The sequence below is a fragment of the Pogoniulus pusillus genome, chromosome 3 (genome assembly GCF_015220805.1).
Source record: "Pogoniulus pusillus isolate bPogPus1 chromosome 3, bPogPus1.pri, whole genome shotgun sequence".
In the NCBI taxonomy this organism is placed as follows: Eukaryota; Metazoa; Chordata; class Aves; order Piciformes; family Lybiidae; genus Pogoniulus; species Pogoniulus pusillus.
Window position 1 is genome coordinate 27541481 of NC_087266.1, and position 15899 is coordinate 27557379.

The window sequence follows — 15899 nt, forward strand, 5'->3', positions numbered from 1 at the left end:
CGGAGCCAGGTGTCAGTGTGGGTTTGCGAGATGCCAAATAAATCTCAGTGAATTTAACGCTTCTGATAGTAGCGAGGCGGAGGGTCTTCGCCGCCCCCGCCAGGCGAGTGAATGCCCTTACCGGCACCCATACACGGGGTGCGGAGAGGGGGACGCTGCGCTGCTGGCAGGTGTCCCGTGGCGCCCTCGCTCCTGCGACGTCACAAACCCACCCGGCACAGATACGAGGTGCAGCTGCTGCCACCGCCCCGGGCGGACAGCGCAGCGGGGCCGGGCCGGGGGCGGGCCTGGGGCGGTGCTCCCTCCGAGGCCGCGCGGGACGGCGGTGGGAGCCGGAGCTGGAGCTGCAGCCGGAGCTGGGCAGGGGCGGCGAGAGCTGGGCGCAGAAGGTGGTGAACGGGACTGACCTCAGCGGGGCGGCGAGAGCTGGGCGCAGAAGGTGGTGAGCGGGGCTGACCTCAGCGGGGCGGGTGCGGGCAGGAGGGTGACGCGCTGCAGACTGCCCTCAAGCCGAGGCATTTCGTCGGGGTCTGGCTGTCGTCCTTGGGACCGGCTGGGCTATCTGCCCCCCCTGACTAAACCCCGGTGCGCTTTATTCCCTCCCTCGGTTTGAGCGGAGCCTCGCTGGGCAGGACTGACCGACTCGCTGAGAACTGTTGCTCGGCTTCTTGCAGCGTCCGGCGTCGCCTTCTCCCGCTGCCCGGTGCTGAGTGGTGCCTGCTTCGCACTGGGGCTGGAGCGGGTCCCAGCGGTTTGGGAAGCCGCTGGGTGCGCAGGGGGCAGCAGCTGCCCGCCGTGCCTCACCGGTGGGCTCTGCTCCGGGAGAGCCCTCTGAATGTTCTCTCGTTTGTATGTCGTAACCAAGGGCATTTGGTTTTCACATGCGTTTAGCCCAGAGATGTGTTAGGCCTGTGTTTGATAGTTACCAAACCTTTTTCGGAAAGAAACGGTTTTTGTCCTTGCTGACTTCGTGGATTGTCAGAGTGCTTGCACTGAGTGAACACTTCGTTTCGAAGAAATTGCCTTTGCTGGAGGCAGAGAGGGGAGAGGTCTGGGGGAGCCTGGGGACAGCGTCTCTCGGAGGCGCGCTGCTTTGGGAAGGAGCATTGCCGGAGAGGAGAGGCACAGGTTGGTTTCCATTTCTGAGAGATGCTGTTGACTGGGGAGTTTGGTAGTGCAGCGCATTGGGTCATCACTGTGCAAGCACATTTTTGGCTCTGTGGGCATAAGCATAGATTGCCACTCGTGTGCTTTTTCACATTGTTTGCAGGAAGATGACAGGAAAGGAATTGCTCTCTCTGCAAACAAATTGAAAAATGCCTATCTGATGTACTGGGAGAAGAGCTGAGCTTAGACAGCACAACATGGAAACAAAAATAGGATGGGTGCACAAAAACGTGCCCTTTTCAAACATTTGACAGCTGTAGAAATATCATCTCAGTGTAACAAAGTTTGGGACATAAAAGCAAGTAAAGAAAACTCTTCCTCCCCTTGCAAGCACTGAACAGTTACGGAGAGTGAAGAGTGGTACACAGCTGAGCATTTGCCACATTTCTTAACACTTGCATAAGCAAAGAAAATTAGGAATGCATACTGAGTATAATTAAATTCTTAGGTGATTATAAGAGGATGGGAGAGAGCTGAATAAAATAAATTTCTAAAATCTGGACCATACAGGATGGCTGTTGCTGGTTAAAACTGGGGACTGACTGTTTTGCTTCCCCAGTTTCTTCTCAGGCTGAGTCATCTGTATCACCCAAGGTGGGGAAACAAGAGGCAAGGCATGTTACACCTATCTTTCTCACGCATCCCTGACTTTTCTCTATTCTCATAATCAGGCTTGCCTGCCTGCAGACTGCTGCTTGCAACGTCTGCATTATTGTCAACAGGAAAAATGCTGCAGGACCTTGAACTGATGAGGGTTATTTGACCATCCAATTCTACTCTAGCACTGTCACCAAGTTGGTGAATGCATGTATAGGAATATGTTTGGCTTAGGAGTCTTTTGCCATTTGCATTTTGTTAACCTGTTCAGACGTAAAAGACTGATTAGGACAGCTTGTGTCTGCCAAGTGTCTTGGTTCATAATTTGGTCTTACTGGTGTAGTGCAAATTATAAATCGTATTCTGTAAATTCCCCATCAGAGTCAGGAAGCAGTGCAGTTTTGCTCCTGGTGCCCCATCTGTGCAGAATCAGAAGAGGAACTGCAGAGTACATCTAGAAGTTACTGAAAAACCTGATGTTTCTGATTAGTTTGAGACTTGTCTTGATTTTTCAGTATTTAAATCCCATTTTCACCTCTACCTTTTGCACTTGCCTGCAAGCACTCCTCTTGTGTCTTCATGAGTGTGGTTACCTCCTTTTCCTGGCTTGCACAGAGGAAATCCTGTTACGGCATAGTCAGTCCATGGTGCTGCTGCAAAAACTAACCTCAGGAGATGCAGCTGAAGTGGCAGGCTACTGCTTCCACTACTGTTGCTCCCTCTCCTCCTTTGCATCAGACATATCAGTTGTAGTCTTCAAGTGTCCTTGATAGTCTCCACATATGTGATGGGCCACCTTCCTTTACCAAGTACACCCCCTGGTTTTTGATCAACCCGTGTTCTCAGCATCTGTCTCCCTCAAGCTATCATCTTTACATTTCTGTGAGCTTCCCTTGCACACACTTACAGCTTCATGCAGGCATCTTTCCCATAATTTCATTAATTTCCTTGACATGTTCTGGCGTGTTTACTTTTGCTTTGATACCTTCAGAGGCTGTCTGGTAAGATGCTGAGACAAGCCTTCACCTGTGCTGCCTCTATGCCTGGCACTAGGATTAGCTTGGATCTGGGTTTGAGTGCAGCTGTGTCCTCTAAAGGTAGGACACCTGAGAGGCAATGTCGCACAGATCACTCTATCTAGTACCAGCAGATGCTCTATTCGTAGTCTGTGTTATCCTCACTTGCTCTTTCTGGCATTTCAGGTACAACCCTGCCCCCTTATGCTTGCACGTTACAGTGTGGTTCACTGCAACTCCAACTGCAATAGTGTTGTATCTTCACATAAGTTATTGCAGGTTGTTTTGCAAACAGTGACAGTATGTAAATATTATGCACATAAATACAGTTTTTAAAATGCCATGGCTCTTTGTCAAGGGATGGCTGGCAGCCTGCACTGGCAAATGCAAGGTGGCATGAGGGATGGAGATCTTTTCTGTTTTACCATTGAGGGGAAACAGAGGGTTGAAGAAGGCTGTTTTCTTACAGTCTGAGGCACCTGATTCAGGGAGCAGTCACAGTGAGTGGAATTACTGTGATAGCACATCTGTGCCTAAAATTCTCTTGACGTTTCAGTTCACAGGACGTAGCTGGTACTGAATCTGGTTTTTTAGGGAGGAAAGAAATCTGAAACAAAATGAAGCATTAGCAGAGGTTTCTGTGGAATCAAGTGTACATCATTCTGTCCTAGCTTTATGTTGTGTCAGGGTTTCTAAGGAGGTTGAAATGAAATCTGCTTGACATTTTTGGGTTTTATATGAACCATATACTTCATTTTCATAGAATATACTGAAGCCAGTGTGTCAGCCTTATTTAACTATAGGAAAGTGTTCTCTTATTACTCTGGACTCCACTTACTAGGTGACAGCTTCATTAGTTAAGAACTAATAATTCCACTGAATTGCAAAAGTAAGAGTCACTTATTGTTCAGACAGAGCCCCTTGCTAGGTCTGCAAGATGGCCTCTGAGATGGAGGTAAAGTGCAAGAGACAAAGGCTTTCGACTGTGCTTGTGCGTGCAGCCACCTCATCTGGCACTGACAGGATGCTGTGCCACAGCACTGAAGTGGGCAGTAGAGACTTTAAATCCATTCACTTCCAGATTCAGCTACATTTTATCCTAAAACTGTATTTCTGGTAGGTGAAGGAGGTAGCGCCTGATATATCCAGGGTTTTTTGCCCTTTACCTGGAGGGATGCTAGATCTGAAAGTTCTGAGCCCTGCACGTTGTTAGCTTCACAGATGAGTGTGGTGCAGAATGAAAGCAAGCTCTGAAAACAACAAACTACTTGCCCTGAGGCTTGATATTTTATCTGGCAGTTTTTGCTCTAAGTGGAGGAGCTAGAGCACTGCCCCATGAGAATTCTCTCCAGCTGCACCCACTATTTGGTCCCAAGCATGGAGCCTCGGACTGGTCTGTTTGTCTCAAATACAGAAGGTGGTTATCAAGACCCCATGTTAACAGTCAGGCACAAACTGGCAAAGCTTAATTAACTTGTGTTTGTTCTGAGATTAATTACATCCCCACCACCCCTCCACATATACTGAATGGCATCTTCTCCCAAGAGGCATGGAGGGGTAGCAGGAACAGGATGACTGAACCGTGGAAGGAGAGATGGCAAGACAGAAGCAGCTGAAATACTTTCATGTGCTTATTTCACTGAGGGAAACAGGGTTTAACTAATTTTTTTTAGAACATTCTTTTCTTTTTGCCCAGTGGGTGACCATTCCCTCTTACAATGAATTTTCTCTTCAAACAAAACTTTTGTATTCAGCATTGCAATAAATCAAACAAGAGGTCATTCCACAAAATGTAGTAATTAAGGAATCCCTATACCTGTCAGTTACACCCTCTTCCATCGCTAACCTTGTCCTGGATCTCCTTCCAGCCTGCTGTCTTTGTGGGTACCTGTGGTCTTTTACTTTGGCAGTGACATCTTAGTGGCTGTGTTTGACTGTAGAAGTCAATTACCAAGATCTAAAGCTATTAAGGGGAGCCAAATGGCTATGTGAACCTTGATGTCTCTTCTTCCTGATCATCTGCCTTCATGAAACTTTAGAAGCTTGACTGTCATTGAGGGTTCAGCCTGGGGTTAAATTTGGCTCAAAGTGGTCAATAAGAACAGAAGTTACTCAGTGAAAATATATGGAATAAAGCTGAGACAGGACACTGAGAGCTCAAATATGACCCATCACTACGGTCAACAAAGAGTGGACTTTTGAGGTTTGGGTTGTTTGTTTTGTTTTGTTTCTTTTTCCCAATGAAAAATTGCAGGCTGCTGAAAAAATTTCAGCAATAGTGGGAATAAATTATTTTACCTTTGTGTCTTCCTGTCCTTTGGATGAGATTCAGACTCACAGTCCCATGGGAAACAGACCTCATTTCTCCTTGTGGAGTCTCAGATGTATAACAGATTTCTTTCTCCATTTACATCCTGAGAGACACAGGAATCAGATAGATCTCTGCTCCCCACATACCTTATGGGAGATGAGAATTAATACAGTGTTTGAGACAAATCTTGCTGTACCAGAACATGGTCAGAGTGAACCTCAGCTGTGAGCTGCTGCTGCAGCTAGGACTGTATAAAGGGCATTAAATTGGTGCAAGAAGGATGAAGGACTGTGGGATACAACCGTGTATTTCAATGGATCTCCTGTGGATAAGCTTCTTGATGTTCTGGTCTAAATACGTCTGTGTTTTTCAAAGGTAATTAAAATCTTAGACCGCTCCATCTCTTTGTGTACACTTGCTATTTGAATATGAATGCACACATTTAAAGAGCTTTGAGGATGTATTGTGTTCTGCACTGAATCTCTGGTGTGTTTAATCAGCTCAAGACTTGGTAGACTGTTTCTTCGCCTTGCTGGGAATTGGGGCATTGTATTAAATGAAGGGCTAAATGGGCAGGGGCAGTGCTCTCTTACTGTGGGGAGCGAGATTAAAGAAGAGATTCGCAGAGGCAAAAGAGGGCTGGAAAAGAAGGAAATTTGTTTATATTTGTATTGCTTTAAGATACATTCCCTGTTGCGGAGTTCCATGCCTGTTTCCCCCAGGAGAGTTTTTCAGGAAGAAACAAAGGGAAAGGAAAGGATCTCTGCTACAAACAGACAAAACCGTTAGAGGGGCAAAGAATCAAGCCTTTTGTTACAGGAGGCAGATTTGCCAGAGAAAGGACGTACAGGAGCTGTTACATCCCTGTCTCCATGCCAGTGACCTCACCTGCCTCAGCCTACATGCTTCTGGTCAAAGGAATGGGGTGCATGTCCTCACATCCAGAGGATATGCTGGATAACATCCCAGAGGAAGCCAACCTCAGGGTTCACCTGCAGCCTGCCAGCTCTCCCTCTGCATGGCGGGAAGGGAGGGGGAGGGGTGTGGGTCAGGAAGCTGTCTGGTTCCCTCGAGGTGAAACATTAGTATAATCAATGTTATCCAAACGTTTGGGTTTCAACAACGCTGACTTTTGACAGCTGCACTAGATAATTTTCTTTATTGAACTTGGACAGGCTTAAACCATAAGTGATTCAGTGATTGAAGGGATGAAAGCAACACAACAATGCATTAACAGTCATCCCCAGAGATCTGCTTCCCTAATGCAGTTCAAACCAAACGTGCTGAAAGGGTAGAGTTCTGAGATGTATAATGATTGTGCAAGCATCTTTTTTTCCCCCCAGGGTGGAGGGGAGGATCTTTTCGAAAGTGGCCTTTTGCTGTAATCTGGGATTGTTTTTTCATATACAATCAGTTTAATTTGCTTTATTGAAAACAGCTCAGGGCCCACAGTTTAATTTTAGATAGGTGACTGTAGGAACACAAAAATCTGCTCATTGTCCTTGTTCATATACAGGATTCAGTTTGCAGGTTTCAAGTAAGTGAACTAAAATTGCAGATTGTCTGAAATAAAGAGAATAAATAAATAATGGTGTATAATCCAGGAAGACCTGATTCCTGGCAGCGTCTTTAGGGGATAATGTGGAATGAATTGGAGTGCAGACACAGTGCTAAAGAGGTGTCAGGGGACAGCAGGCTGTCTTGGTTCTCGAGCACTCTGCAAATGGAGAAAAGTGTTACTAGGCATGGTTGTAAAGCCATGCTGTCATGCCTAATTAGACTGTAATGCCTAAAGATCGAGATCGTGGTTTTGATACTGTACATGCAGTGCTGTAACTGGACAGCAGAAGGATGTGGCTAGCAGGAATAAAACAAGTCAGGATTCCAGATGTTTGTTTTATATATGAAATACCTGTCACCCAGAGCAGATGAAATTGAGTACTTTTCCTCACTTTTTAGTTTGTGAGATTTCTTTTCCTATTGTTTTTTTTTTTTTTTGCCATAGATTTAGTATTTTATTGCTAAACTTCTGCTTTTTTTTTTTTTTTTTTTTTTTTTGGGTGTGTTGTTGTTGTTATTGTTGTTTTATAGGAGCTTTCTCAGTATGCAGCCTCTTTGGCTTTGGGCGTGATAACTAACCACTTCCTGCACACTGGACATTTGATTTGCATCCCCGTATCTTCCTGCTTGTAAGTATTTAATTCATTCTCCTTGCTTGTTTTTATCATAGTTTTTAAAAACAGATTCAACTTGCAGGCTCAGGTTCTGATTTCTAGGTCATGATGTCTTTCCTTTACATTGCTATAAATAACTCTATAGTCTTCAAATCCATGGGAAATGTAAATGATACAAGCATTTGCTCCCATCTGAATTAATCTAAGTATCCTTGTGGCTCTGAGAGTTTCCTTTGCCCAGCCCAAGACAAAGCCCAAAACAAAATACAACTTCATTTTAACCTGTGACCAAGCTATCTGGGCACTTGTCTTCTTGGATTTTAAAAGTCACAAATTTAAATCACATTAAATCATAATAAAGAGCGAAATTAGATCAGAATTTTAAAGGAAGAGTTTGCTCATGGCAGGAAATAGTTCTTCCTTTTTCTCATGTGCACTATTTTATTGGGTCAGTTGGCAACTGACCCTGTTTCCCAAGCACAGTGTTAAAGAGGTCTTCTGCTCCTGGATGGTCTGTCTGCAACAGGAGAAAGAAGCATCCTATTTACTTCTGGTATTTTAATTACCAAAGACATTTAGGCAGGAGTAAAAAGTATTAAGGATCCTAGTTTTGCTAAACTCCAAGTGAGCAATCATTCTTTGTCTTTGTTTTCAGGGAATAAAATGTTGCTCACTTTTTTGCTGTCAGGAGTTTCTGTCTTATTTAGTTGCCTGGTGTTGAATTGCTACATTTTTCCAGTCTAGAGCAAATTGCCTTTCGAGGCTGAAGAGTTCTCTATTTGTACAATTCATTCTGTTCTTTAGTGTAAGCATGGAAACATTCTAAATGGCCTTAAAGGCTTTGTGTTACATGTTAGTTGGAAGGATGGTAAATGATGATACAGTCATATATGCTAAAGGAAATACAGAAAATGAAGGAGGTGAGGAGGAAGATGAAAGAGCTAAGTCAGAAGCTTGCTGGCCCTTGTGTGTGTATACTGATTAGCAAAGGTAATGAGAAATCTTAATCATAGAATCAGTCAGGGTTGGAAGGGACCACAAGGATCATCTAGTTCCAACCCTCCTGCTGTGGGCAGGGACACCCTACCCTAGGTCAGGCTGTCCAGAGCCTCATCCAGCCTGGCCTTAAACACCACCAGGGATGGGGCCTCAACCCATATTTATAATAGATCTAATGAAAACTTGCTGACAGCTTGTGGAATTAATTACTATGATAACAGAGCTTGAGGGGCAGCACACATTTAGGGTTGAGGAGATTTTACCCTGAAACTGGTATCACTGTGTTGCCTGGAAACTTGCACAGTTCTCCTGCTCTTCCTACACTGATGCTGAATGAAGGAGAGGGTAGTTCTAGTTTCAGGTCATGAGAGGATGTGCTCACTACTGGCTTCAGCCTTCCAAAAGGGCAAAAGAGAACAGAGAACAGACTTCTGAGTTCTTGAATAGAGATCATCAATGTCATCTTTAATGAATGTCCTTCACTTCCCCTCTCCTACTTGAAACAAAGAGCTGTCTGCATCATATAGAGCAAGAAATCTTTGCACGGACCCATGATGCCTCTTGTAACTTGTGTCCCTTTCCTAGCCATTTCTGAGCTAGACTAATGTCCAGCAATTTCAGTGCCATCTAGGATCTGCTAGCCACAAGATTCCCCCCCCAGTCAGGGGAATGGTCCCAAGTCATCTATTGTGGATGCATTGTTCAGCCAGTGAGAGTGTGCTTCTTTGACCCTCGTCTCCGTGTTCCCTTGGGCACATGTGTGTGCAAGCATGGGAACTGGATGCACAGGAGAACAGTCTGTGTAAGATAACTAACCTGGGGTTCAAGGCAGCTTCTGCCAGGATCCATGGACATCTGATGTGGGTGAGTTTCTTCAGCTGTCCTGCACTAGGTTGGGAAGCAGCTCCCTGACCTACTAAACAGAGCCCTAATTATGAAGATGGTAGAAATCTAATCCTTCTGATGCACTCATCCTTTGCATTTCTGTATACACTGGGCTGAAATCAGACAAAAAAGGCTTTACATTTTTAGGGAAGAAAGGTGGATACAACCGACAGCATATTGATGTCTGGTGGGATGAGGGACCTCAATGTTGTAACTATGGTAAAGGCAAATTAAGCTCTTTTCTGTTAAAAGTTGTTTACAATAAGGGCTTTTTAGAAAATCTTCTGCCTGGAAAGAAAGAGTTGGTGGGAGATTGTGACAACAATATTAGTTTATGTAGCATAAAAACACTGATTTTCTTTGATGTAAGTTTGTCTCTTCACTGAAACATCTTGAAGCCTTTGACACAGCCAATGTATTTCTCAGCTCGTAGTCACAAAAAGCCAGAAAGAACCAAGAAAATAAAATGCTTATTTATGGCTGGTAAAGTCTCAAGAATATTAATCTACCAGACTTATCTTTGCTTCTTGTTTCTCAATTTTTAGGGCTTCAGTGGTTGTGAGTATGGTCTATTAAATTATATTTCACTAGGCATGGAGAAACAGAACTATTGCATCAAGATATGCAGAGAAATATAATGCAGGTAGCTGGATGGTAAAGGACTTTTGACACTGGAACTATGAAAAAGCTTCCTGTTCATTGCATGCCAACCCAGAGACTGTTGCAGTGTCCTGTAATGTTCACCTTAGACCGACCTGGGAGATGACTACTGTCCCAGAGGTGCTCAAGCTTAAATCACAAATGTAACACATATCTTGGTACCTAGGGCATGTGCTAATTGATGAGGCCTCTGTTCCTGACCAGGTTTTCATTTTTCTGGAAGAAAGTTCCAGGTTTTGTGACAGGTGCCATCAGAGATGCAGAGAGCTGATAACTTTGGCATGGCTCCCCAGGCAGAATGAGCATGGTATCCAGGATTTATGTCTTGCATAGTGATGACTTGCTTAATCCCTCACCTACTTAATTTTCCCTGGTTTTGATGAGTGGCAATTTACCTATTTCTGCTTACTAAAATATAAAACAAAAAATGAAAAATTCAATCTGGGCCCACCAACAGTATCTGCCAGATAGCCCAACCCTTGGAATACTCTGGAAAGTGATTTATATTAAGGACACAAATGGAGGAACAGTGCACAGCTGGAGAAAAATAGCTTACATAGTGATTCTGGTTGAAAAGTGAGGATGCACAAATGGTACCAGCAGAGCCTTTCCTCATATGCCAGACCTTACATTTGGGGTCTGCTATCTTGTACATCAGAAAGCAGCAGAGAGCGATGGTGTCATCTGTGCTTTCTTCCCACTGTGGGTAGTTTCAGTGAAATGAGTGAATTTAACTATGCAGTTTGTCCATCAGAGCAGCAAGGTTGCATAACTGTGAGACAAGTTGCCTTTTGTTGGAAACAGGAGTGTGACCTGGGACTTTAAGTGGTGGGGCTGGACTTGATGACTCGCATAGTTTCCACAAGCCACGCAGCCTTGTCCTGGGATTGCAAAGGTGCCTCTGAGAAAGTGATCCAGATCCAGAAACACCACATAAATCTGAGTCTCCCAGTGGAAAGGTCCTTGTTCTGTCCCAGGAGGGTTTGGGGTTTTTTGACTAGTTATTTGGGAAGCCTTCTTCTATCAGAGTTTCTCTTTATCTCCAGTTCTCCAGCAGCAGCACTTTGAATTCAGTTTTTGCCTTAAACTAACTTACCTTTTAAAGACTAATTGAGGGAAAGGCACTACAGAATCTGAAAACTTAGTTCCTTAGTTGAATTTCTTGATCAGTTCATAACTCTGAGAGACAACAGGTTTGTTGCAGTCAGACACTTTCAATTTCACCGTCGTACTTTGAAGTCAGCAAGCAAATTCCCAGTCTTCTATCTAGGGCCAGTTTTGGGCTAGAGTCTATGTTGTTCTGTTTTGTTTTCGGAAATGCACAAGCCAAATTACCAAACAAGAAGCTGAAAATGACATCTGGATTTATTGGGAGATATTCCTTTGGGAGGATTAAGAGAGAAAAGTGGTTCATGCCACTTACCTTCTTCTAGCGGAAGCAGGAACTTGAGCTGAAGTGTTAGCTGTGGTGCACTGAGTAAAACTGCTTGTTGCAGTTAAAGGCTCACACTTAAATCTTGAAGGTGTGATTTGTAGCATGTCAGAGATTCAAGCAGCCTTGGGAGTGTGTAGCCACGTTTTGGTCCAGAATAATGTTTGCACCCCTGCATCACTGGCTGAGTCATCCTGACTTCTCTTCATCAGGACTGAAGTGTTGGAACAGCACCAGAGAATGTCATCAGGATCAGATCCATTTTATTTCTGTATGCATTCTGTACACTTCCTACTCAGATATCAGGACCAGATCTGTTCTTGTGCTGTATGACTCTGTTGGTTTACTCCAACAAGCTACAGACAACTAGTAACAAATATTTTAGATTGAGTAGATTGTGTGCTTAAAACAACACTTTTTTTTCTTCCTAAAATATTACTCAAAGAGCCACTTTAGCTGAAGCTCAATTTTATGGTGAGGTTCATTTACACATCACATCACTACTCAGGGTGAATGAGGCAACTATGATCTGGGCCATAGTCATTTGGAATCACAGTTTACAGTGTCTCTGATCTAACTACAAAACCCTCAGTTAAAAATAACCGAGTTGACATTGTAGGACCTATAAAGGCTCTGGTATCTAGTAGAATGCTCACATCTCTGCTTAGCTGTCAGGTTCTTATTAGTCCAGTGTAAGACCATAATTTTTTCTGCTAACTTCAAAGAAAGTCCAATGCCAAAGTTCTTCCTTGTACCAGGGAAAAAAACTGTTAATGGTAAAAGCAGAACACAGCAGATTTCAAATTTGTGAAGAATTTAAAGGCTTTTAACTTCTTCCATGTTAAAGAATTTATATTAGTTAGTTCTTCAAGTTATTATTGTCGTGGAGGGGATTTCTTTATTCCTCCCCTGTTAGGGGGAGGTGAGAAATTAATTTGAGGTGGTTTTGATTTTTTTATAAAATTATTTATTAAAATTAATATTTACAAATTTGTACCACCCCCAACCACTATGAAATCCAGGTTCTTATGCAAGGCAGCAAGCCAGTATGTATGGCTGCTCTTGAGCTTAAGCAGGGGGCTCTTGGCTCCCCATATGTGTATGATGCAGGCATGAATGTGCTCTGCTTCTCAAAGGATTCACAGATAACTTAACTGCGCCTTGAGATCAATGCAAGAGGTCTGAGCCTCAGTAATGCTTGCAAGTAAGTAAGGCCTGATCCTGTGTCTAGGCCATGCAAGCAGGTCAGGGCAGCAGGGTGCTGCTGTGGATCAGAGCTGAGTCTGAATACCCTAAGCTTCTGAACTGGTAAAAAGTCTGGACCGTCTGACCACGTGGTGCTGCTCTGCACCCCTATTTAAAGGCTCTGGGGCCAAGATTTGTGGCTCGTTGGACATCTAAAATGACCAATCAGGTTGGCCGTAAGCCAAACCTTACCCCAATAGGCAGTAGAGACATGCCTGGACCCTCCCAATGGGGATTACCTGCCCAGACCCCAGGGGCACACGGACTGGGCATGTGTGTGTTACATAACCTGTTTACTGCCTCGTGGGTCCTGGCAGAAAAACATGTCCAGGCATGCAGAGGCATAGAAAAGCCTCAGTTTTGGGGCTGCTGCCCCTCCACCACAATTATGGAGCAATTCAATTAATGGATCTGCTTTTCATTATGATGAGTAATCAAGGATAAACATCTTACATATCGAAACTTATCTTTTAAGAAGGATGAATTAGCTGTAACAGGCTTAGCTACTTCCAGAACATGAAATGAACATACATCATTCTATCAGTTCTTTTTGGATCACTAAATTAAAGACAGTTCAAAAGGAGTGTAATCTCATAAAGATCTCTCTTTTGTTCAGGCTGACGTGATTTATTTCACGAGGTACGATAAATACTGTTTCTTGTGGAGATAAATGCTTATTAGGGTTATAAAATTATATTTATTAAGTGTGTTAGATAAATGCTTATTAGGGTTATAAAATTATATTTATTAAGTGTGTTTTGTGCAGCAGTATGAGTTATATACCACAAAGGTAAGAATTTTTTTAATCTGATATTTGCAGATGCAGTTTTGAACTCCTACATATTTTGCAGGCTATTGGGATGCTCAGTTAAGACTACAAAAAGTTCTGCAATAAAAAAATAAATGCAATAAACTAACATCTGGAATATAACCTTTTATCCATGAAAATGTTATAGAGGTGTATGTACTACTACACTGAGGTCAGGGCATAGGCCTGTTATCATCTCCTGCTGAATTGCAAGCACAGCTTCTGGCATGGTTTTGGCCAGTTAGCACTTTTTAAGCAGTGCTGGGACATATTTTCCATGATTAAGGAAGTTGAACATCTTCCTTACGAGGAGACACTGAGGGAGCTGGGGCTTTTTAGCTTGGAGAGGAGGAGACTAAGGGGTGACTTCATTCATGTTTATGAATATATAAGGGATGAGTACCTGGAGGATGGAGTCAGCCTCTTCTAGGTGATGCCAAGTGACAGGACAAGGGGCAATGGGTGGAAGTTGAGGCATAGGAGGTTCCATGTAAACATGAGGAAGATTTTTTTCACTGTGAGGGTGACAGAGCACTGGAACCAGCTGGCCAGGGAGACTGAGGAGTCTCCCTCTCTGGAGATATTCAAGAACTGTCTAGATGTGTTGCAGTGTGATCTGCTCTAGGTGATCCTGCTCTGGCCAGGTGGGCTGGGCCAGATAATCTTTTGAGGTCCTTTCCAGCCCCTTACATTCTATGATTCTATGATTGTTCATTCTCAAGGACAGCTGTGATTGGGCCATCACAAGGGGATAAAAGCAAGTTTAACCATCTTGATGCAACATGCCACACAAGTTGGCCCCAAGACCAGAGAACAGCCTTGACCTTCTTGATGTAGTAATACAGATGTGCTTCTGAGGTATAGAAAATAAGAGGGTTTAAAAGTGTAGAATTAGAGTCCACTTACTGAATCACACAGAATTCAGAATGCCAGCTTGGAAGGAACCCCAAGAATCATCTTGTCCAAGCTTCAGGTAAACAACTTATGGTGGGAAAGGGTCTATTTTAATTCATTGATGGTTAAGAGTTTACCCAATGCCTGCATTGTGGAAAAGAGAGACACAAAATTAGCTAATGCTTTAAGAATTGCAGCCTGTTACTAAGAAATAGTAACATGTAACTCTTAAGAGCTAGACTCCGTCACACACAGGTTATATTACCTTATCTGCTAGTGAATTAATTTTGCCTTTCCTTTTTTCCCCCCTTCCCTTCTAGTTCTGAAGAATATAAACACTGTCCTGAGCTTGAGTGATAAAGGATAAATTTGATCACTGCCTGGCTTCTCATCTCTTCCTTGTGATGGAAAAATGGTTGCCTAAAATAAACCCCTTGTTATGCCTCTGAGACTGCCTTTGAATCCGAGCTCTGTTGTGATTTTTAAAACACAAACCCAAAAATGTCAGAACTCAACCCTTCATCTGGATTTGTAGGAAACATGGAAAATGGAACTTTTCTGGAGCTGTATCCCACATCCCTTTCAACTTCAGTGGATTCATCACCTGGCCGCTTATCCAATGTCTATGTATATGTTTCTATATTCCTTAGTCTCTTAGCATTTCTCCTTTTGCTATTAATCATTGCACTTCAGAGGCTGAAAAACATAATTTCATCCAGTTCCTCCTACCCAGAATATAACAGTGATGCTGGAAGTTCTTTCACTAATTTAGAGGTTTGTAGTATTTCTTCCCAGCACTCTGCTCTTTCGAACCTCTCTTCATGAAACTGAATGAAAGGAAGCACACCGGGAATGGAAGAGCTTTGTCTGGGTTCTTGGGGAGGTAATGCATGCAACATATGCCTAAGAAGACTATTATGAAGAGACGGTTTTTAAGGTCCCCTTAGTTAGTAGTAGGAGTATTTTTTTCCTCTTTTCCAGTCTTAATTTTCCCTTATATTGATGTTCTTTTTCATTTTGGACAATGAGCATTGACACTTGAACATTGTTTCATGCCTGTAATAGTGATGCTGTCTTTTTTCTCACATGTACCTTAAGAGTATTTCTGCCAAATTGTAATATGGTTCTAACTGGATGTGTCATTTTTCTGCTCTAGTTGTGACCTGCTCTCTGGTAATATCGGTAATATGCTGACTACTTTTCTTTCTCCTTTTTCAATTATCCAAGGACTTCTGGATGAAATTACTGTTGCAAAAGTATTTTAAAAATCAGCTTAAATTCCAAGTTGTAGCTATTGTTGTTTTCTTTTTTGTTTTCTTTTTAATTTTCACATCTTTTTTTCCCCCCAGTATTTATTCATGTTTGTAAAACACAACTACAATCCATTTCTTGAAGAACGTAGTTTTTGTTTCTTAGTTCTCCCAACTCGTTCTGTATAAAGCCTCTGTATTTCTTGTTTTGAGTCTCCTTGGTTAACTTATTAAAGCAACTGCAATAGAATGTGTGCAGGTATTTTTTAACTCTGTTGCATCTCATTTGCCTAATGACTTGCTCCTCCAGAGGGCAGCTTTTGCTGCTAAATCATAAATGCCACACAACTCCTTCACTTACACTATAGCTAAGCCTTAGTGAATACCAGTACAAACCGGTGCTTTTATTTTAAAATATCTGGGTGCAATGACAGTGAGCAACTGAATAGGTCCTGAAGTGG

At 43.0% G+C, this 15899-nt stretch overlaps 1 protein-coding gene across 5 annotated transcripts; it reads left to right on the plus strand.

The window, feature by feature from the left end:
- Positions 1 to 238: 238 nt before the first annotated feature.
- Positions 239 to 15686, plus strand: SERTM1 (serine rich and transmembrane domain containing 1). 5 transcript variants are annotated; one of them, XM_064140991.1, is made up of 3 exons: positions 239 to 442; positions 7183 to 7280; positions 14509 to 15686. In XM_064140991.1, exon 3 carries the CDS (start codon positions 14690 to 14692, stop codon positions 15011 to 15013), a length of 324 nt encoding a protein of 107 aa, XP_063997061.1. In that variant the 5' UTR covers positions 239 to 442; positions 7183 to 7280; positions 14509 to 14689; the 3' UTR covers positions 15014 to 15686. The 5 variants fall into 5 exon arrangements, with proteins under 5 accessions (XP_063997061.1, XP_063997045.1, XP_063997071.1 ...); XM_064140975.1 differs by having other exon boundaries at positions 239 to 439; XM_064141001.1 differs by having other exon boundaries at positions 239 to 392.
- Positions 15687 to 15899: the final 213 nt, after the last annotated feature.

What these genes read in the sequence shown, in the direction of transcription:
- SERTM1 (XM_064140991.1), top strand. Translation starts at nt 14,690, where the DNA reads ATGTCAGAACTCAACCCTTCATCTGGATTTGTAGGAAACATGGAAAAT.